Source organism: Schistocerca nitens, chromosome 2 (assembly GCF_023898315.1).
Source record: "Schistocerca nitens isolate TAMUIC-IGC-003100 chromosome 2, iqSchNite1.1, whole genome shotgun sequence".
NCBI lineage: Eukaryota > Metazoa > Arthropoda > Insecta > Orthoptera > Acrididae > Schistocerca > Schistocerca nitens.
This window is the reverse complement of record NC_064615.1, coordinates 126,372,836-126,396,391: the sequence shown is the minus strand read 5'-3', so window position 1 is coordinate 126,396,391 and position 23,556 is coordinate 126,372,836. Positions and strand designations below refer to the sequence as shown.

The 23,556-nt window shown below is 41.5% G+C and overlaps 1 protein-coding gene across 1 annotated transcript in view; it reads right to left on the bottom strand.

The window, feature by feature from the left end:
* LOC126234871 (uncharacterized) overlaps positions 1-23,556 on the bottom strand; it is a 190,501-nt gene that overhangs the window by 156,027 nt on the left and 10,918 nt on the right. The window contains exons 2-3 of the mRNA XM_049943612.1: positions 19,332-19,536; positions 11,943-12,185 (exon numbers count right to left, since the gene is read on the bottom strand). Coding sequence (XP_049799569.1) covers positions 11,943-12,185; positions 19,332-19,536 — 448 coding nt within the window. The remainder of the gene's footprint in view (positions 1-11,942; positions 12,186-19,331; positions 19,537-23,556) is intronic.

The following is a 23,556-nucleotide window of genomic DNA, read 5'->3' as shown; positions in this document are numbered from 1 at the left end:
GAGATTTATGCGTCCAATGCCACACTGACCCCTCGATAAATTTATTGTCAACCAGAAACTGTTTTGAAGAATATAGCGCAGAGCTTAACATGTAAAAGATATTTCGCAATACTTTTGATCACGTGGAAAATTCGTCTAGAGTATTTCTAGTAGAGGCGAAATGCAATGAGCAGTTCCCTGCGCCATGCGCAGGCACATAGATGAAGAACTCTATATTCTTCTCACTTCAAGTAACATATAGCAGTCTTTTTGTTTCATTTGGCATCTACGTATAATAAAAACTGCAAGGTGAGGTTCGTTTGTTTTACGTTCCGAGGAGTATTAATTGTGTCGGACAATATCGACAAATTGTCACGGTATTGTGATGGTGTCTCAAACCCGGATACTTGCATTCTGCTAGCACTGGGCGTATAATTGAGACTTCCGCGCAAGCCTCACGTACCGGAGTACGGTGAGGTTACACCTTTCTGTCCTTTCTTTAGAAACGGAGCACGAGGTCAGCTGGACAAAGATAGGTAAGGAAATATGCCGTGACCTACTCATGATCACCGTCAACATCTTCATGCCTTTCGACCAGTTTCAAACTTCAGACGTGATCATCTCCCTGATCTGCCTATTATGCAGAATCCTCTAGGCCGTATAATACCTGTAGGCCGATTTTGGCAAAAGGTCGTCGCTCATTCGTTCTATGCGAGATCTCAAATCTAAGAATTCGTCAAGTAAGTCGTAATTATTGAGTGTATGGCGTATGTATTCATTTCTCTTCCTGCTCCTCTGTCCACCGCACAAGTAATCGAAGAAACCGCCTTTCGGAGTCTTGGACTCTACCTTTGCCGCTGTGAGTGAAGACCCTACTAGTACCTTCACAGTCTTATATAACTTCAACGTTTCCTCATTCCTTATTTTGTTTCTTGGCGTTCTAATTAAATTACCACACTCTCTCTTAAATTTTTCACTTCTCTCACCAAGTACGTCAAAAATTACACTCAGTGAAACCCAGGAACGTAAACTGACTGAACTGTTTAATGTATTTGATATTACCAACGTGCAAAGAATTTCAGATGAGAGGGGCTCATACGGCTTTAAACCCCACTTTTCCCGGATGTAAATCGTGTTCTTCAACTACTCCATCTCCTTGCTTTGTTCACAAAATGAAATCCTCGTGTTGTAGATACGATAAAATTTACTTGTAGATGGATGCAGAATTCCACGAGGCCGTTCTTAGATGTTGTTGTCTTTAGAGAAGTCACAACGCTAGAAGCTTGTACTGAAATGTAGGAAGACCTGCAGTGTTCCGCTGTAATGCCAAGTGCCGGCACATCAGGTAGGAACGTTAGAGTAGAGAGGGCCGCGAGACAGCGTTATCCAATAGCATGCCAGCAGATCCCTCTCCACGACGACAACGCGACGGCAGTGCCATCTACATGAAGATGACATAAGCGCCGCACCGCCTGGTCGCGGCTCAGTTCGCCGACTTCGACAGTGTGTTCACTTGCATAGCAGTGATTTAGCAACTGTATTACTTCTCTTGTATTGCGAATTGTACATACTGAAGAGACTGATTTATGTTGCTTGCGCCCTTTGCTTGAGACACAGCATGGTAAATTTATCAAAGTTAAGTATTGTCGTTTATTTTCTGTAATAAAAACTCATTAATACGATTTGCTCGAATTGTTGTCTAGCGATCAGAGAAAGCAGGTTTCCTAGGCACCCGATTTTCGACGAGTAGGCAGGATACAACATGCAGAGTATCGACAGTTTGTGCAGGGAATGGCACTTGAGTCTCAACATAAAAAAGTGCGTTTGTCGGGTCGTCAGTTATATGACTGGTTTGACGTGGCCCGCCACGACTTCCTTCCCTGCGCCAACCTCTTCATTTCAAAGTAGCAATTCTACACAACATCCCAAATTATTTTTTTGATATATTCCACTCTCTTTTCTTACAGTTTTTACCCCCTATAGCTCCCACTAATGCAATGGTAGTGATTCCCTGTTTTAACACATGTCAGAGGATCCTGTCCATTCTTCTTGTCAATATTTTCCACATGTATCCATCCTTGCCGATAACGTGGAAAATTTCCTATTTTTTCAGCATTTCTCTATAGAACCACATATTATACGCTTCCAATTCGTTGTTCTCAGCTTCCCCCACAGTTCAGGATCACTTCCACGCAATTCTGTTCTTCAGACTACATTCTCAGGAATTTCTTCCTCAAATTAAGACCGATGTTTGATGCCAGTAGAATCCTTTTGGCAATGAATGCCCTGTTTACCAGTGCTAGTCTGCTTTCCATTTCCTCCTTGCTTCGTCCATCATGTATTATTTTGCTTCCGAGGTAACAGAATTCCTTCACTTCTTCTACTTCTTCGTCCCAAATTTTGATATTAATTTCACAGCTTATCTCATTTCTGCTACTCCTCATCACTTTTTTCTTACTTCGATTTATTTTCAGCCCATATTCTGTGCTCAGTACGCTGTTCATTCCGTTCAGTATGTGATGAAACTCTTTCTCGTTTCCACTGAGAATAACAGTGACGTCAGTGAATCCTGTCGTTGATATATCTCACGCTGAGTTTTAATTAGCGGATCGACACGCTACTGTATGACTACAAGAATGCGGGATACTTACTGGAAGCAGTCAGATCCAGATATCAGGGACTAGCCGTTCGGAGCAATGTGAAGTGGAACGACTGTATAAAACTAATCGCAGGAAACACAAATGCCAGACTAAGGTTCTTTAGAAGGATCGTAAGGAAATGTCCACGCACGGAGGAGGAAGCTGACTAACCCCTAGTTTGGCCGACGCTTCAGTATAGCTCGTCAATCCGATATCTTTATTAAATAGGATTGACAGAAAAAAAGAGAGTATCCAAAGAAGAGCAGTGCGTTTGTAATCACAGAAGCGTCAGAGAAATGGTCACTTCAGTGGCATATGTTATGAGAGAGACCTTATGCGTCACGACGTCGTTAATTGTTTAAATTCGAAGAACGTACGTTTCCATTACAATTAACCAATATATTGCTTCGTTCTCTGTATATTTTGTGAAAAGACCATGAAAGCTCAGACGAAGACTTACCAACAATTCGTTCTCCCTGCAGACCACACGCAATCAAAGCAGGAAAGGGGGAAGTAGCAATGGTATACGAAATACCATACACCATAAGATTGGTTTCTCTGTGGTACGCACGTCCGGAAGCAATGTGTAGAGGGTCCCTTAGAGCACGTGTAATACGGGCACCAATCATCTAAATCTACATCTACATGATTAATGTGCAATTCACTTAAGTGCCTGCTGCCTGAGGGTTCATCGCACCACCTTCAAGCTATTTGTCTACCGTTCCACTCCTGAAAAACACGCGGGAAAAACAAAGATTTCAATCTTTCCCTGTGAGGTCTGATTTCTCTTATTTTATTACAGACACCATTTCTCCCTATACACGTAGACGTCAACAAAATATTTTCGCATTCGGAAGAGGAAGTTATCATTTAAATTTCATGAGAAAGTTCTGCCGCTACCGTTATGGCGCCTTCCATGACCACCAGCGGTGTACGTCGGCCCCACATAATGCCACCCCAAATTAGCAGGGAACCCCCACCTCTGTGCACTCGCTGGACGGCGTGTCTAAGTCGTTCAGCCTGACCTGGTTGCGTTCAAACACTTCTCCGACGATTGTCTGGTTGAAGGCATACGCGAGACTCATCGGTGAAGACAGAGTGATGCCAATCCTGAGCGATTCATTCGGCATGTTTTTGGGCCCATCTGTACCGCCCTGCATGGTCTCGTGGTTGCAAAGATGAACCTCGCCGTGGGCGTCGGGAGTCAATTTGCGTATCATGCAGCCTACTGCGCACGGCTGAGCCCTTGGGCGGCCTGAGCGTGGTATGTCATTGACAGTTCCTGTCTCTCTGTATCTCCTCCACGTCCGAATAAGATCGCTTTGGTTCACTCTGAGACGGTTGGACGCTTCCCTTGTTGAGAGCCCTTCCTCGCACAAAGTAACGACGTAGACGCGATCGAACGGCGGTGTTGACCTTCTAGGTATGGTTCAACTACAGACAACACGAGCAGTGTCCCTTCTTCCTGGTGGAATGACTGGAACTGATCGGCTGTCGGGCCCCCTCCGTGCAGCTCATATATGGTTGTTTACATCTTTCGACGGGTTTAGGGACATCTCTGAACAGTGAAAGGGACTGTGTCTGTGATACAATATCCACAGTCAACGTCTGTCTTCAGGAGTTCTGGGAACTGGGGTGATGCAAAACGTTTTTTGATGTGTGTACTTAGAATAAATACTTCAGTTGATCGGTGAAAGGAAGAGGTACAAAAAAGTGCAGGGAAATTCGGAATAGAGAAATACAAGTCACTAGCAATGAAATAAATAGGAACAGCAGCGAAGCTAAAGTGAAATGGCTACATGAAAAATGTGAATAAGTCGAAAAAAATGACTGTCGGAAGGACTGACTAAATTTATAGAAATGTGGAAACAACTTTCAAAAATGGTTCAAATGGCTCTGAGCTCTATGGGACTTAACATCTGAGGTCATCAGTCCCCTAGAACTTAGAACTACTTAAACCTAACTAGCCTAAGGACATCACACACGTCTACGCCCGAGGAAGGATCCGAACCTGCGACCGAAGCGGTGGCGCGGTTCCAGACTGAAGCGCCTAGAACCGCTCGGCCACACTGGCCGGCAAAACAACTTTCGGTGAAATTAAAAGTAAGGGCGGAAACGTTATGTATGGGTATTCCACTGTTAAATACAGAGGAGAGAGCGGGTAGGTGGAAAGAGTGAAGTGAGGGTTTCTCAGACGGGGAGTACTACAACCGGAATTTAAAAGAGCTTTGGAAGACTCAAATAAGGCAAAACGGATAGATAACATTCCATCAGAATTTCTAAAATCGTTGGGGAAGTTGGCAACGAAACGACTATTTACGTTAGTGTGTGGAACATGTGAGACAGGAGATATCCCATTAGACTTTCGGAAAAGCATCATTCACAAAATTCCGAAGACAGCAAGAACCGGCAAGTGCGAGAATTATCGCACAATCAGCTTAACATCTCATGCATCACATTGGTGACAAGAATAATATACTGTAGAATGGAAAAGAAAACTGATGATCTGTTAAATGATGATCAGTTTTTCTTTAGCAAAAGTGAAGGCACCAAAGAGACAGTTCTGACCTACATCTAGATCTACATCGATACACCGCCATCCACCTTACGGTGGGTGGCGGAGGGTATCCCATACCACTACTAGTCATTTGATTTCCTGTTCCAGTCGCAAATAGAACGAGAGAAAAACGGCTATCTATATGCCTCCGCATGAGCCCAACGTCCCGTATCTTATCTTCTTGGTACTTGTTTGCCATGTACATTGAAGGCAACAGAATCGTTCTGCAGTCAGCTTCAAATGTCGATTCTCTAAACTTTCTCAACAGGGTTCTTCGAATAGAATATCTCCTTCCCTCCAGCGATTGCCATTTGAGTTGCTGAAGTATCTCCGCAACTGTTCGAACTTACCAGTAACAAATATTATAGCTCGTCACAGAATTGCTTCGATGCCTTACTTTAATCCGACCTGGAACGGCCCCAGCCACGCGAGCAATACTCACGAATAGGTCGCACTAGCGTCTTAAATGCGGTATCCCTTGCGGATGAGCCACACTTTCCTAGAATTCTCCCAATAAACCGAAGTGGACCATACGCCTTTCGTATCACAAACCTCGCATACATGCTCGTTCCATTTCATATCGCTTTGCAACGTTACGCGCAGATATTGAAACGAGGTGATTGTGTGAAGCAGGGCACTGCTAATGCTGTATCCCAACATTGCGGGTTCGTTCTTCATATTTATCCTCATTAACTTACTTTTTCCTACACTTACAAGGGAACCTCCCCATCGCACCCCCCTCAGATTTAGTTGTAAGTTGGCACAGTCGATAGGCCTTGAAACACTGAACACAGATCAATCGAGAAAACAGGAAGGAGCTGTGTGGAACTATGAAAAAATAAGCAAAATATACAAACTCAGTAGTCCATGTGCAAGATAGGCAATATCAAGGATAGTGGAAGCTCAAGAGCGCAGTGGTCCCGTGGTTAGCGTGAGCAGCTGCGGAGCGAGAGGACTATGGTTCAAGTCCTACCTCGAGTGGAAAGTTTAATTTTTTAATTTTCAGACAATTATTATCTGTCAGTCCGTCCGTCCCATGCGAGGTAACTGCGCCGTAGTATGGGGACGCTACACCTAAACAAACATCGAAACACACGACGTCAGTCGACAACAGCGCACGGCAGTTGATTGTTCGCTACTATGGACGAGAGTGCATTAAATACGTGAGATGTATTCCGTAGGCAATATGAATCCAGCAAATATAGCTTGCGACTTCAATAACAATCGCACGGTTTTGCAGTGCGGTCGCAAAACACAGACAGTAAACTTATTATAATGAACAGAGACGTCAATGAACGAACGGACAGATCATAGCTTTGCGAAAATTAAGAATGTAAAATTTTCACTCGAGCGAAGACTTGAACCGAGGACCTCTAGTTCCACAGCTGCTCACGCTAACCACAGGACCACGGCGCTCCTGAGATGAGTCTGTCCACGATACTGCATATCTTGCACATGGACTACTCAGTTAGTATATTTTGCTTATTTTTTCATAGTTCCACACAACTTCTTCCTGTTCTCTCGATTGATCTGTGTTCAGTGTTTCAAGGCCTATCGACTGTGCCAATCTATAACTAAATCTGAGGGGGGTGCGATGGGGAGGTTCCCTTGTTAGAGCTAGGTGCCATTCATCAGACCAAGAAGAAAATTGTCTAAGTCACCTTACCGTACACTACAGATCCATCAGCAAACGACAGATTGCTGCCAACCCTGTGCGTCATATCATTTATGTACCTAGAGAATAATCTATCACAGTTTCCTGGAGCACTCCTGACGATACCCTTGTCTCTGATGAACATTCACCGTGAGGACGACGTATGGGTTCTATAACTTAAGAAGTCTTCGATCCTCTCACGTATCTGATTGCACGTATCTTCTTTAACAGCTTGCTATAGTGCACCTTGTCAAACGCTTTCTTGAAATTTAGAAATATGATACCTGCCTCTTGCCCTTCATTCATAGTTCGCAGAATATCATGTGAGAAAAGGACAAACTTAGTTTTGCTCGAGAGATGCTTTCTCAATCAATGCTGATCCATGGACATGAGCTTCTCGGTCTCGAGAAAATTTATTATATTTGAACTGAGAATATATTCAAATATTCAGCAGGAAACCGATGTTAGGGATATTAGTCTGTAATTTTGCGGTTTCACTGTGTTGCCCTTCTCATACGGATGAGTCACCTTCCCCTTTTTCCAGTCGCTTGGTACTTTGCGCTGGGCGAGAGATTCGCGAGCTGAGTAAGGGACCAATGCCGTAAGTAACTCTGTGAAAAACTGAACTGGGATGTTGATGTTGCTTTTGATAATGGAGGCAAGACTGAAAAAAAATCGAGACACGTTCATAGGGTTTGTCGACCTGGAAAAATGGGTTCGACAGTGGCAAGATGTTCGAAATTCTAAGCAACATAGAACTAACGACTAGGGAAAGCCGGGTAATTAACAGTATGTACAAGAACCAAGAGGGAAGAGGAAGACTGAAAAATCAAGAACGAAGTTCACGCATTAAAAAGGGTGTAAGACAGAGTACAAAAAGTGGATTGAGAATGAATCGAAGAAAGACGAAAGTAATGAGAAGTAGCAAAAATGAGAACAGAAAGAAAAAAATGGTTCAAATGGCTCTGAGCACTATGGGACTCAACTGCTGAGGTCATTAGTCCCCTAGAACTTAGAACTAGTTAAACCTAACTAACCTAAGGACATCACAAACATCCATGCCCGAGGCAGGATTTGAACCTGCGAACGTAGCGGTCTTGCGGTTCCAGACTGCAGCGCCTTTAACCGCACGGCCACTTCGGCCGGCAACAGAAAGAAAGGAACATTAGAATGGGTGATCACAAAGTAGATGAAACTAAGGATTTCTTCCACCTAGGAAGCAAAATAACTCATGTCGAGGAGCGAGGAGTAGATCGAAAGGAGACTAGCACTGGCAAAAAGGGAGTTTCTGGCCAAGAGGATTCTACTAGTATCAAACACAGGTCATAATTTGAAGAAGAAATATCTGAAAACTGTACGTTTGGAGTTCAGCATTGTATGGCGATGAGACATGAACTGTGGGAAAACGGGAACAGGAAAGAGTAGAAGCATTTCACATGTGGTGCTACAAAAAAATGTTGAAAATTAGGCGGACTGATAAGATAAGAAATACGCGAGGAAAAAGGCGATGAAAGCAATATATGGAATATACTAACAAGTGTAACATTTTCCGCTGGTTCCCTTCTTTTCCCTGTGACGGTAGGGCGTGTCACTTTATGGATCAGTAAAATTTTTATTCTTTATTTATTTGAAACTGAAATAACGCAAAACTAATTTTGCAACTCAAGCTAGATTTTACGTACACAAATATTTTGCGTGTGCTTCAGTACTGCAACAATGGGTTCCCAAAACTCTTCTCATGATAATGGAGACACTTTAAAGCTTATTTCTCAGCACTACGTCACTTTGTAAACTATGTTCTCACCTCACACCGGATTTTACGTGCGTATTTTACGTGTATAACTATGGTTACTTTGAACCTTTTATCTCGGAAACGGATAAAAAAATCGTTAAAAATTTTCTAGGTCTTTCTAAAACTGTATTTTAGCAATATATCGTGTAAATTTCAGCAATTTGCTGTGCATAGCCGTCTTGGAATATTTGGCTCGGTTTTGGTACCCAAAAGCCACATTTTTAGGTGCTTCTCGGTAACGGATAAAGATTTTTGAAAACGGGAAGGTGGAACTTTTAAATAAATTCCTGAAGAATATACCATTTAAATTTGAGCAATTCACTGTGGTTAGTTATTTAGATATCCGCTGCTGACGGCGAAAGAAATGGTGAAACACTCTTTTTTTCTGGTTTTCTCAGGAAGCACTCATGAACTAAATCGTGCCTTCGTAAGCCCCTTAAGGTGTACCCTAGATCACATCTAATGCAAGAGGAAGCAACCGATTTTCTCCATTTGCCTAACCTAGATGAAGTGTGTAATACTCAAACTTTTACCCTGTACTGTTGGATACTCCGGTAAATGGAAATTTTGTGGTAAGTTCTATGGGACCACACTGCCGAGGTCATCGGTCCTTAGGATTACACACTACTTGATCTACCTTAAACTAACTTGCACTAAGGACAACACACACACCTATGCTCGAGGGAGAACTCGAACATCCGACGGGGGCAGCCACGCGAACCGTGGCAAGGCGTCCTAGACCACACGGCGAGCCCGCGCGGCTGTACTCCGGTAAGACGATCCTTGTGTCGCGTATAAAAATGGTCACTAGCACGAAGCGTTATCCAAAACATTTAGCCCTATCTTTCTATCATCAATAGAGCAGGTGATATGAGTCCCGAAAAAATCCCGTTTTAATGAGTGGCGTTTTGGAACATATTTGTAACGCATTCTGTCGCATGCGAGCCGAATCACTGGAGGATGTGGCAATGAAACGATCATTCAAGTTGATGTGTAGCACCCATGAGACTGGCGACGTACCATAAGACTTTCAGAAAACCGCCATCCATACAGTTCCCAAGTCATTAAAGGCAGATAAGTGCGAAAACTACCACACAATCAGCTTAACAGCTCATACATCCATGCTGCTAACAATAATAATATTCAGAATAATGGAAAAGACAATTGATGATCAGTTAGATGATCAGTTTCACTTTAGGTCAAGGTAAAGGGAGCACCAGAGAGGCAGTTCTCCTAATGTAAGCAAGGCTGAAAAACATCATCACGCTCACAGCATTTGTCGACTTAGAAAACGGCGTTCGACAATGTAAAATGGTGCAAGATTTTAGAATTTCTAAAACATGTAGGACATGAAACAGGGAATGACGGATAATACACAATATGTGAAAGAACCAAGCAGGAACAATAACATGGGAATATTAAGAATGAAGTGTTCAAATTAAAAAGGATATAAGACAGGGATACTTCATTTGCCACTACTGCTCAATCTATATATCTAAGAAACATTTACGGAAATAAAAAAAAGCTTAAAGAGTGGGATTAAAGTTCAGTGTGGAAGAATATCGATGATAAAATTCGCCGATGGCATTCCTACCATCAGTGAAAATAAAGAAGTTGAACTGAACGAAAACCCCAACGAGTAAAGAATACGGACTGGAAGTAAACCGAGGAAAGAGGAAAGTAATGAGAAGTAGCGGAAATGAGAACAACGAAAAACTTAACAGCGGGATTTGGGATCACGAAATAGATGAAGTTAAGAAATTCTGATACCTAAAAGCAAAATAAAGCAATAAGAACGAAGCAAGAAGGACATAAAGAAAATACTGGCATTAGCAAAAAAAAAAAAAAAAAAAAGGCATTCCAAGAGAAGTCTACCAGTATCAAACATAGGCCTTAATTTGACAAAGAAATTTCTGAAAATGTACGTTTGGAGTACAGCATCGTATGATATTGAAACATGGACTGTGGGGAAACCGGGACAGAAGAGAGTCGAAGTATCTGACATGTGGTGCTACTAACGAATGTTGAAAATTTAGAGGTAAGGGATGTGGGGGTTCCCGCAAAAACGGTGAGGAAAAGAATACATGGAAAACACTTCCATGGTACTAGAAAGAGCTGTAGAGAGTAAAAACAGTAGGAGAACACGGCGAATGGAGCATATCCAACAAATAATTGAGCACGTAGGGCGCAAGCACTAATAATGAAGAGGTTTGCACGAGAGAGGAATTGGTAGCGGGTCGCGTGAAACCAGTTACAAGACTGTTGACATACAGAAAATTGTACTGATTCCATGAACTGAGCAGTTCGTTTGAAAAATGAGACGTATTAATTATGAAAAAATACATTAAGGAATCAGTGCATTGAGAAGATGCTCCTTCAACGACCTTGGGTTCACGCCACCGGGATTTAAACCGCTATACTCCGCCATACATTATTCTACATCTGCATTTACATCTACATCTACATCTACGTACATACACCGCAAGTCACTGTAAGGTGCATGGCGGAGGGTATTCTTTACCACAACTAGTCGTTTTCTTTCCTGTTCCACTTGCAGATAGAGCGACAGAAAAACCACAGTCTATATTCCTCCGTATGAGCCCTAATTTCTCCTATCTTATCTTCGTGTTCGCTACGCAAAATTTATGTTGACAGGCAGTAGGATCGTTGTATGATCAGCTTGAAATACCGATACTCTAAAATTTCTCAGTAGTGTTCTTCGAAATAATTGTCTTCTTTCCTGCAGGGATTTCCACTTGAGAACCCGCAACATATCCGTAACACTTGCATACGGATCGAACCTATCAGGAACAAATCTTGAAAGGTCTCTGTTGGATTCCTTTCATGTTTAATTTCTCAAATTTGTTGTCTTTTATGGAATAAATTCCTCTTCTAAATTTACTGTGGCGTTTCTGACTATCTGGGAGGAGACTGAGTAGTGGAACGTGTTACTTTTACACGTAAACAAGAACGATCTGTCACACTACTACACTTTAAAACACAGTTTATATGTAATTCATGTCACACAGTCTCATACGGAACCCACATCCGCTTTCTTTTATATACTGTATATGATAAGATACTGTCATCCCCCTTCCCTTCTGTGTGAGAGGATGAATGATCAAATGTGTTTGTAGTTGCATGCTTGAGGGTAGCAGACAAGGCTGTCTGCTAGAGAACAGTAGGACCAACGTCGGAACAGGTAGCTACGGTTCCTAAAAGCAGAGAGGTTTCTATTCTTAGTATGGTCCGGTCCGTCCGTTGTCAGGTTGGTATAGGAAGCTGCCCCTCTGGCTCCTTCCGTTTGTCTTTGTGAGCGACCCTCAGGAAGCACGCTGGGCAGTAGGCAGTGGCAGTCTGGTAGTAGCAGAGTTGCAGTCCAGCAGTAGGGAGTTGCAGTCTGGCGGTAGGCAGTTGCAGTCTGGCGGTAGGCAGTTGCAGTCTGGCGGTAGGCAGTTGCAGTCTGGCGGTAGGCAGTTGCAGTCTGGCGGTAGGCAGTTGCAGTCTGGCGGTAGGCAGTTGCAGTCTGGCAGTAGGCAGTTGCAGTCTGGCGGTGGCGAGCGTCTGAAATGGTAAGATCTCCGGCGAAGCGCGTGTCTGCTAAGTCCGTAGGACAATGGATTTGTTAAGTTCAGCCTAACTGAAAGTTTAATCACCGTGATTTCAGGTTTAGCTCTAAAATATCTAAGGTTACCTTAAATTGCAGCGTAGTGTAATTCTCGTGTCAAACTCAGATTATTTTGCGGTAGTTGCTTTGTCATTACTTGTGAGTAAAGTGGAACCACGTGTTGGTCAGTAACTCTAACTAAGATCAATCTTAAATGCGAATGCTTGTGTGATTATAACGTCTCGTCTTAACAATATTTTCAATATAGCAACTTTTCTTTATGTTCAACCCACGTGGGCTGTACTTTGCGAGACCAGTACCACGTGCTTATGAATCTGTTGGTTGTGGTTAACTTTCTCTTGCATGTGTTTCAATGTTCTTTGTGTGTTGTTTTATGAATGCAGTGTTGTATCCAGTCTCCCAATCTTGGCTCCATATTTTATGTGTTCCGTAAGATTCCAATCTCACATTTTCACAATCGTAAATAAGGCACCAGCTCAGTATAACTCACGTATAATATGCTGAAATTTCAATGATCAATCTTAAAATAAATTTGCAAATATAAACTGATTTCTTTCTTTTTATTTAAATTCTCCTTTTTTATATATAGATATATTACCGGTTGTTGTATGACTGTAAAAGATTATAATCAATGTTAGTCTGTTTGGGAATTTGGTAAACCTAGACTAGATACCCAGTCGTGAAACTGTTGCTTAGTAATGCAAGATTAACTTCCCCTGACAGCTCACGGCTTTTAACCCGCGTTTGTTATCCATCAGTACCGCTTTCAGCATACCAAATTAAAGCTAAAATATTACAAATGGCGACCCTGTTCTGTGATTCCGCTAGACTCTGGAATCTCTGAAACGTTAGATTGCGAGCGTGTTATAATCTAAATTTTTTTTCCCTACAGCGCTCAAACAACTTCTGCGTTGTTTCTGAGCAGACTTTCAAAAGATTCACGGCGTTGTTGAGCGGCGTTGAGTTGTTTGTCTTGTTATGTTTTCTATATTTGTGTATTCTATATGTGTGTGTTTCTATGTGTGTTTTTTTCTCGCTTGTAAATTCCACTGTTTCGATCAAAGATAAAAATTTCTTTTGCGTGTAAAAAAAAAAATAAAATAAAATAAAAAGTGCGTACTAGGTTGGGTATCTTTCGTGTGACTGTCGTAATTTTTGGGGGATACATTTATTGTGATTAGTGTGTTGCGTATTGGGTATAAATTGCACTAATGCAAACACGTAACCAAGCTAAAAGTAAGCAGTCCGACAACTTAAGCAACATGGACCAAGGGGATAATTTGATTTCCAATATTAACGCGTCGGGCGGTTCCGAAAATGCAATGGAGAATACTTCAGACGAAATGCAAAACAGCACGAACGGGCTCACATCACAGCCAGAAATTAATTTGCCTCCAACCAACCAAATTGATTTGGCAGAACTCATGAAAGCTTTATTGCAACAAAATAAAGAAAACGCAGAGAAATTAGAAAAATCGTTCCGAGAACAAGAAGAATCATTTGAAAAATCGATCCGCGAGCTAGGCGAACAAATGACGCATACATTTGAAAAATCGATCCGCGAGCTAGGCGAACAAATGACGCATAAATCAGAAAAATCGATCCAAGAGCTAGGCGAACAAATGACGCATAAATCAGAAAAATCGATCCAAGAATTAGGCCATACATTTGAACAAATCGATGACCGTCTGCAAGCCTTTGAACAGGACAAGCGGAGTGGCGAGGCCGAATCTAAAGAAAGCGAAGAACGGCTACTTAGGAATTTCCAAGAGCTGATGGAAGAATGCCAAAGGGAACCCCAGCAGGTACTCTCGAGGGTCCAAGAGGCGGAAACGCATTGTCCCACGTCCGTTAGCAACACAATAGCGGACAACAGTTTAGCGATTCACGAGCTGAACCAGCCTGGTTTCGGCAGCCCTGCACGCCTATTCGATCACATGCTGCAGGAAAATCAATTTGTATACGACCCATACGGGCCTACGGAACTAATTAGGATATGCATCACCAAATTGCAGATGCACTTTCGCCACGTCATTCTTGCGGGACGATGCAAAGAGGACATGGAAACGTTTAAAACACTTCTCCAAGAGTTGGAATACAATACAGCAGAATGCCCGACTAATCAGGCACAAAGTTATTACGGGGCACAGCAGCGCGATCGCAGTCGTGGCTGTAGTACTAATCAACGGCGTGACTGGTCGTTGCGACGCGAACGGAACAATAAGCGGGACCGGCCGTATAGAAACAGGGGTAACACTCGGGAGCACAGGTGGAACAACAGAAATGATCGAGGACGTGGACAAGATCGTGAACGCAACAGGTACGGCAACCAGCATCGTTACTACGATGAACACGGTGGGAGTAGGATTGTAGGCGGAGCCCCACATGATGTTGAAATTCGGCCGGCCAACCCTAGACATAATCCAGTAAATGGAAATGAACGAAACCGGCAATGACAGATGATCAGCCCAGAAGGCGCCAAATCGGAACAAATGAGCGACATGGCAAATGAGTAGATAGGATTTATAGAGAGGAGAATGAATTGATTAGTTTACATTTGTGATAAATGCATTTTGAATAATATGTTGGTAAAAATAATGATAAAGATGTTTCTATGTGATTGATGGAAGTGATGTTTTAATTTTTTTCTTTCCTTGTGCAATTAGGATTTAGTTTGATTCAAACGTGAAGATAAAAGGTTTCTTTGTGAACGAGTGAAATGCTGTTTATGTTTTTTTTTTTGTGTAAATTGAAGAGAGTTGCTCCTGAGAGAAGCAAGATCTGTGTTGAATTAATGCAAAACTCAGGGGAATATCCGATCTGTGGGTATTATGGGTCTGGCAAACCCAGGTCCCCAGCTGTTAGTAGCCTTGTTTCCGATTTTCTGCCTTCAGTGCTACTACCTATCTATTACTATTCTATATCTGTCAGTATAAATGAGGATCTCTTACTATAGTATGCGTGCTGTATGAATATTTTAAGATAGGAAAACTCAGGGGAATATCCGATCTGTGGGTATTATGGTTCTGGCAAACCCAGGTCCCCAGCTGTTAGTAGCCTTGTTTCCGATTTTCTGTTTTCAGTGCTACTATCTATCTATTACTATTCTATATCTGTCAGTACAAATGAGGATCTCTTACTATAGTATGCGTGCTGTATGAATATTTTAAGATAGGAGAACTCTGAGAAAGGAATGAGTAAATCTGGAATCTTGAAAACAGGATGCGATAATACGATTGTTTAACCATTGGCTTCCCAATATGCGATGATATGTTAATATTGATGATATATGTCTGTTTTTGTTCTTTATAGCTGAGTACGTAAAGTGCTGTCTGTGGATTTCGTAAGTATATTGATTCCCTTCAAGGTGAAAGAAGAATTGTGGTTTGTGTAATTTACGTGGCTCTGAAATATTATTGTGGTAGTCAAATACGAGCAGTTTTTCAGCAAATGGAGAATGGAACGGAAATATGGATCCTTTTTGTAGTCTTGATTGATGTTGAGCCAAAGCCTGAAAAATTATTCTGTGTTAATACTTGTCCTAGAAAAGCGACGTTTATGTGTTTTGCTGATGCTGTGAGCATTACAGCTTACTGTTTTCGCTGGTGCGGGATGCACTGCAGCCTATATGATTTGTACTGAGGAAGTTTCCCTCTTGAAGGTAGAGGATGATTAAATAATTTTGATTATGGGACCGAAGGAAAGCTTGGTTTAAGGTAATAAGGATGAAGCAAAACATTTGTCACTTAAACTACAGGAGGATTCGGATCTTTTGTGTCTGTTGTAAGTTCAATATGTTAAGATGATACTGTTTTACAGAATAGAGGTGACCACAATTTTGCCATTCATGAGAAATGAATCCAGAATAACCACCACAGGCGAAGTAACTGATTTGGAAGCGAAAGGTAACTTAAAGAAGGAACGAAATCGCAGCAAAATGGGTAAGAAAATGTAATATAACCTGTATAATAAAAATATCTTTAACCTTCTCAGAGCCATCTGTGTGATTAATTCTTGTGATAACGTAATTTTAGATAAAATTTTCTTACTGTTTTATGTGTGAATATATGAGTATGATAAAAGTATAATTGCGAGTCTCTTTTCAGGTGTGTGAACTGGTATAAATGTTTTGGCGTGTAAATAACCATTGTTCTTTTTAATGTGTATGTTTAAGGAAAGTCTCCATATTCATTATATGACAAGACGTATGCCGCGAGCGTCAAGAAGAGGGCGAATTAGAACATTGCTGTAGTGGTATATACACGGTGTTGAAATAGAATTGGAGTAGCTTGTGGGCTTAACTAGGAGTGGATAGAAGTAGAATTATGAGTAATGCATGTTTATGGGTAGTTAGTTTGTAGAATAGACAACAGGTGTGTATGTATGTGTGTAAATAACATGTGAACCCTATGCTGTCCTGACCTATACTTGCACAAGGGATAATCCTATTCATTTTAGTGAATTAATAAGTAGCACTTGATTTATTAAAACAAGTGAACCACATTAGTGATGTGGATTTAAATATTGTATTGTCAGTTCATTTAATTTTTATTTTTATATTGTCAAGTCATTTCACTTTTATTTTTTTTACATTGTCAAGTCATTTAAATTTTATTTTATATTGTCGATTCATCTAATTATTTTTATTAAAAAAAATTAATTAAGTTTCATTTTGTTCTTAAAAATTGTGAAAGACAATACTAAGTGGTATTATGTATGACATTGTGTAATCACATAACTACGATAAAAAATTTTTTCTGTGAATGCAGTTGAGAACGTGAAAGCGAACCGGCTAAACTCTTACGAGACAGCGGGAGCAGCCGGACTGGTTGTAAACTGGCGGGTTTCCCAGCGGGACACGCTGTCAACCGGGACACTTTGGGAGCGCGGCCAACAACAAAAGAAGGGCTCCGGCAAACACTTTCCCTTGCACCTGGAGCTAATGGGCGGCCGCCCCGTGCGACCCTTTCCTCGAGGTGATGACCTGAGATGGGCGAGCGGTCCACCGCACGGAAATCCATCTCCTGGCAACGCACCACACGCACGCGACCGTGACGAGACGGCCGCGGTGAAACGATAAAAGACAGGGGATGAAAGGGCGTGGAGCCTTTTGACAGGTACTGTCCAAAGAAACTTGCAGACGTCAACGACGCCTATCGACATTTCCTGAAGGATGCCTACTGTCAAGCGACAGTAAATCATGGTTCGATGTTCTCTGGTCGCTAAGGGTGGCACAAAAGAAGAGCCATTGAAGTGTCATCCTTGCCCAGGAATATCAACCTGGCGTGTCAATCGAAGATACTACACGAATTTGACAACACAAACATGGAGCCAAATCGAGATGTACGTGACACAGACCACCAAGAGAAACTTCATGAGAGGGCAGAGACGGCGGGATTGCACGCAACAGATGGACAAAAATCCCTACTGACAGCTGCGGCGACGAACCCCCTCCCCCTCCCCTTATATTGTGCCTCGGAACAGTGGAACTAGTGAGTGTATCAGTGAACAGTGATTATACGGTTATTAGTTCAATGCATATACGTGTGTTTCTGTCACAGAAACTTTGACTCGTGTGTTTTGCAGGGACTCGATTTATTGGTGTTTATTAAACTCGGACTCTTGTATTTTGCAGGTGTTCTATATTTTATTTAAACTTTGACTCTTGTATTTTGCAGGTGTTTTATTTACTGGTGTTTTGTTTTATATGTTGACTATTGTACTGTTTTATTGATCAATGTTTGTTCTTGTGTGATGTATTAGATTTGTGTTATTTTGTTTCGTAAATTCATTCAAGTGGCATTGCTTCGTTTATCAGTCAGATTGCTATTCATTCTCATTGGGCTGTGATCGATTAGCCTTTGGATGGGGCATATTTATTGTGAGGAACCCCATAAGGGTAACAATCACATAATTATTGTAGTCTCAGTATAATGACACAGTGCTCATTGTTTGCTAACTAATTGAAATATAGTAGAGTGATTAAATTAGTGCCACATAGTTATTTTAATTCGTCAAATTATTAGTTTTGTATGATATAGAATTTTTTTGCGATAACCACTTTGTAAAACATGTTTTTTTTTCTTATCAATTTTTTTGCTTTTGCGAATTGTGCATTGTAATGTTCTGCTTTATAATACTGATGTTATTTCATGTTCTTTTTTTTTATTGCTGTGGCACCTTTGCTATTTTCATAAATTTTGGTTGTTAATAAACAGTCATAAATTTTCCTGTGATGAGTTGGCTCTTGCAATGAGCAAATACTGGTGAACTCCATAAGGGTAACAACCAGAAATTGTTTTCATATTAATGACACAGGAACCATTGTTTTTACTTGCTGCCCGAATTAGGTCTACACGATCTTTTAAATAGGTGTCACAGATTGTGTGTTTTTTTTCTCTCTTTGAAATTGGTAGATTGTAAAGATGTTTGAAATTATTGTGTTTTAGCAAGTAGCTGGTGACCTTTTGCCTTTTCTTCACACTTTTGGTTTAAGTAGGGTGTGAGAAGCCTGCTTGGGAATGTCCTAGCATGGCCAGAAAATTCCCTGCATAGTCTTTTCCCGGAGCATTGGGGTTATGAAAGGACTCTGTTGGATTCCTTTCATGTTTAATTTATCAAATTTGTTGTCTTTTATGGAATAAATTCCTCTTCTAAATTTACTGTGGCGTTTCTGACTATCTGGGAGGAGACTGAGTAGTGGAACGTGTTACTTTTACACGTAAACAAGAACGATCTGTCACACTACTACACTTTAAAACACAGTTTATATGTAATTCATGTCACACAGTCTCATACGGAACCCACATCCGCTTTCTTTTATATACTGTATATGATAAGATACTGTCATCCCCCTTCCCTTCTGTGTGAGAGGATGAATGATCAAATGTGTTTGTAGTTGCATGCTTGAGGGTAGCAGACAAGGCTGTCTGCTAGAGAACAGTAGGACCAACGTCGGAACAGGTAGCTACGGTTCCTAAAAGCAGAGAGGTTTCTATTCTTAGTATGGTCTGGTCCGTCCGTTGTCAGGTTGGTATAGGAAGCTGCCCCTCTGGCTCCTTCCGTTTGTCTTTGTGAGCGACCCTCAGGAAGCACGCTGGGCAGTAGGCAGTGGCAGTCTGGTAGTAGCAGAGTTGCAGTCCAGCAGTAGGGAGTTGCAGTCTGGCGGTAGGCAGTTGCAGTCTGGCGGTAGGCAGTTGCAGTCTGGCGGTAGGCAGTTGCAGTCTGGCGGTAGGCAGTTGCAGTCTGGCGGTAGGCAGTTGCAGTCGGGCAGTAGGCAGTTGCAGTCTGGCGGTGGCGAGCGTCTGAAATGGTAAGATCTCCAGCGAAGCGCGTGTCTGCTAAGTCCGTAGGACAATGGATTTGTTAAGTTCAGCCTAACTGAAAGTTTAATCACCGTGATTTCAGGTTTAGCTCTAAAATATCTAAGGTTACCTTAAATTGCAGCGTAGTGTAATTCTCGTGTCAAGTTCAGATTATTTTGCGGTAGTTGCTTTGTCATTTCTTTGTGAGTAAAGTGGAACCACGTGTTGGTCAGTAACTCTAACTAAGATCAATCTTAAATGCGAATGCTTGTGTGATTATAACGTCTCGTCTTAACAATTTTTTCAATATAGCAACTTTTCTTTATGTTCAACCCACGTGGGGTGTACTTTGCGAGACCAGTACCACGTGCTTATATAACTGTTTGACCCATCAGGTTAATAGTAAGACGTTATTAACCAGTTCAAGGTTTTTCTTTTGTCAATTGCTTTTCGATCGAATTTATTTTATTATCAAAATTACTGTGGAGTTATACGCTTTCTGTAAACCAAGTTGACCACGTGAAGCATGTGGTGGAATCATCAAAGTAGCCCTCAGCTATTCTTCTTGGGAAGATTTCACAAAGAGTTAATATGAATTTAGTATACCAGTGTGTGGTAATTACATGACGGGCAGGATTGTGCTACGAACGTAATTTCTTTGACTGAAAATTTGAATCTGTTGGTTGTGGTTAACTTTCTCTTGCATGTGTTTCAATGTTCTTTGTGTGTTGTTTTATGAATGCAGTGTTGTATCCAGTCTCCCAATCTTGGCTCCATATTTTATGTGTTCCGTAAGATTCCAATCTCACATTTTCACAATCGTAAATAAGGCACCAGCTCAGTATAACTCACGTATAATATGCTGAAATTTCAATGATCAATCTTAAAATAAATTTGCAAATATAAACTGATTTCTTTCTTTTTATTTAAATTCTCCTTTTTTATATATAGATATATTACCGGTTGTTGTATGACTGTAAAAGATTATAATCAATGTTAGTCTGTTTGGGAATTTGGTAAACCTAGACTAGATACCCAGTCGTGAAACTGTTGCTTAGTAATGCAAGATTAACTTCCCCTGACAGCTCACAGTTTTCAACCCGCTTTCATTGGCTATTAGTAACGATTTCATACCAAAATTAAAGCTAAAACGTTACAATCTAGCAGCTCACCTCTGAATAGCTTCGATTCTTCTTTCAGTCCGACCTGGTGCGGATCCCGAACACTCTAAAAGCACTCAAGAATAGGTCGTACTAGCGTCCTATATGCGGTCTCCTTTATAGATGACCTACAGTTTCCTAAAATTCTCCCAATAAACCAAAGTCGACCGGTCGCCTTCCCTACCACAATCCTCACAAGCTCGGTCCATTTCATACTGCTTCGCTACGTTACGCCCGAATATTCAAACGACGCGAGTGTGTCAAGCAGGATACAGCTACTAATGCTGTATCCGAACATTACGAGTTCGTTTTTCATACTAATCCGCATTACCTTACATTTTTCTTCATTATGAGCCAGCTGCCATTCATCACACCAACTAGAAATTTTGTCTGGTTCAAGAACTTATCTTCGGCGCCTTCCTGTACTCCACAGCAACATCAGAGAACAACTGCTGATTGCTGCCCACCCTGCCTGCCAGACCATTTTTTTTCTTTCTTTCTTGCTTTTTTTTCCGACTGGTTTGATGCGGCCCGCCACGAATTCCTGTCCTGTGTCCTGTGCCAATCTCTTCATCCAAGAGTAGCACTTGCAACCTACGTCCACAGTTATCTGCTGGATGTACTCCAATCTCTGTCTTCCTCCACAGTTTTTATCCCCTACAGCTCCCTCTCAATACCGTGTATGTTATTCCCTGATACCTTAACAGATGTCATGTCATCCTGTCCCTTCTCCTTATCAATGTTTTCTATATATTCCTTTCCTCTCCGATTCTACGTAGAACCTCATCATTTCTCACCGTATCTTTCCACGTAATTTTCAACATTCTTCTACAGCACCACATCTGAAACGCTTCCATTCTCTTCTGTTCCGGTTTTCCCAAAGTCAGTGTTTCACTACCGCACAATGCTGTTCTCCAAACGCCCATCCTCAGAAATCTCTTCCTCAAGTTAAGGCCTATGTTTGATACCAGTAGTTTTTTTTTTTTTTTTGGCCAGGAATTCCCTTTTTGACGGCCGTTGTGGCCAAGTGGTTCTAGGCGCTTCGGTCCGGAACCGCGCTGCTGCTGCGGTCGCAGGTTCGAACCCTGCCTCGGTCATGGATGTGTGTGATGTCCTTAGGTTAGTTAGGTTTAAGTAGTTTCAAGTCTAGGGGACTGATGACCTCAGATGTTGAATCCCATAGTGCTTAGAGCCATTTGAACCAATGCCTTTTTTTCCAGTGCTAGTCTGCTTTTGATGTCTTCCTCCTTCCATGTGTCACTGGTTATTTTTCTGTCTAGATAGTAGAATTCCTTAACTTCATCTACTTCGTGACCATCAATCCTGATGTTACGTTTTCCGCTGTTCTCATTTCCATTATTTCCCATTCCTTTCGTATTCCTTCGATTTACTCTCATTCCGTATTCTGTTCTCATTAGACTGTTCATTGTATTCAGCAGATCATGTAATTCTTCTTCACTTTCACTCAGGATAGTAATTTTATCAGCGAATCATTGATATCCTTTCGCCATAATTTTTATTTCCACTCCCGAACCTATCTTTTAATTCCATCAATGCTTCTTCGGTGTAAAGATTGAAAAGTAGGTATGAAAGACTACATTCCAGTCTTGCACCCTTTTTAATCCGAGCACTTCGTTCTTGGTCGTCCACTCTCATTGTTCCCTCTTCGCTCTTGTACATATCATATATTTCCCGTCTCTTCCTATAGCTTACCCATATTTTTCTCAAAATTTCGAATGTCTTGCACCATTTTATATTGTCGAGCCCTTATTCCAGATCGACAGATCCTATGAACGTCCCTTTATTTTTCTTCAGTCTTGCTTCCATTATCAACCTCAATGTCAGAGTTGCCTCTCTAATGCCTTTAGCTTTCCTAAAGCCAAACTGATAGTCGTCTAACACATCCTCAACTTTCTTTACCATTCTTTTGTATATTATTCTTGTAAGCAACTTGGACTCATGAGCTGTTAAGCTGATTGTGCGATAATTCTAGCACTTGTCGGCTATTGCAGTCTTCGGAATTGTATGGTTGATATTTTATCGAAAGTCAAATGGTATGTCGCTAGATTCATACATTCTACACTCCAACGTGAACAGTTGTTTTGTTGCCACTTCATCCGATGATTTTAGAAATTCTGTGGAATGTTATCTATCGCTTCTGCCTTTTTTGATCTTAATTCCTCCAAAGCTCTTTTAAGCTCTGATTCTAATACTGAATCTCCTATCTCTTCTAAATCGACTCCTGTTTCTTCCTCTACCACATCAGACAATCTCCCCCTTGTAGAGGCCTTCAGTGCACTCTTTCCACCTATCCGCTCTCTCCTCTGCATGTAACAGTGGAGTTCCTGTTGTACTCTTAATGTACCATTTATGTATAAAGAAAATATTCGAACTCAGAATGTGCTCTAGAATTCTGTAGCAAATCGAAGTCAAGAATATTGGCCTGTAATTCGGCGGGTCCGTTCTTTTATTCTTCGCTGGTCGGAGTGGCCGTGCGGTTCTGGGCGCTACAGTCTGGAGCCGAGCGACCGCTACGGTCGCAGGTTCGAATCCTGCCTCGGGCTTGGATGTGTGTGATGTCCTTAGGTTAGTTAGGTTTAATTAGTTCTAAGTTCTAGGCGACTGATGACCTCAGCAGTTAAGTCGCATAGTGCTTAGAGCCATTTGAACCATTTTTTTTTTATTCTTCCTTATATACAAGAGTCACCTGCGCTTTTCTCCAGTCGTTTGGCACATTGCGCTGTTTGAGAGATTCGCGACATACGCAAACTAAGTAAGGGGCTAATGACATACTCTTTTGCTGGTCGTGTAGCTGGTTTGTCCAATCTATGTTCTAACAGTTA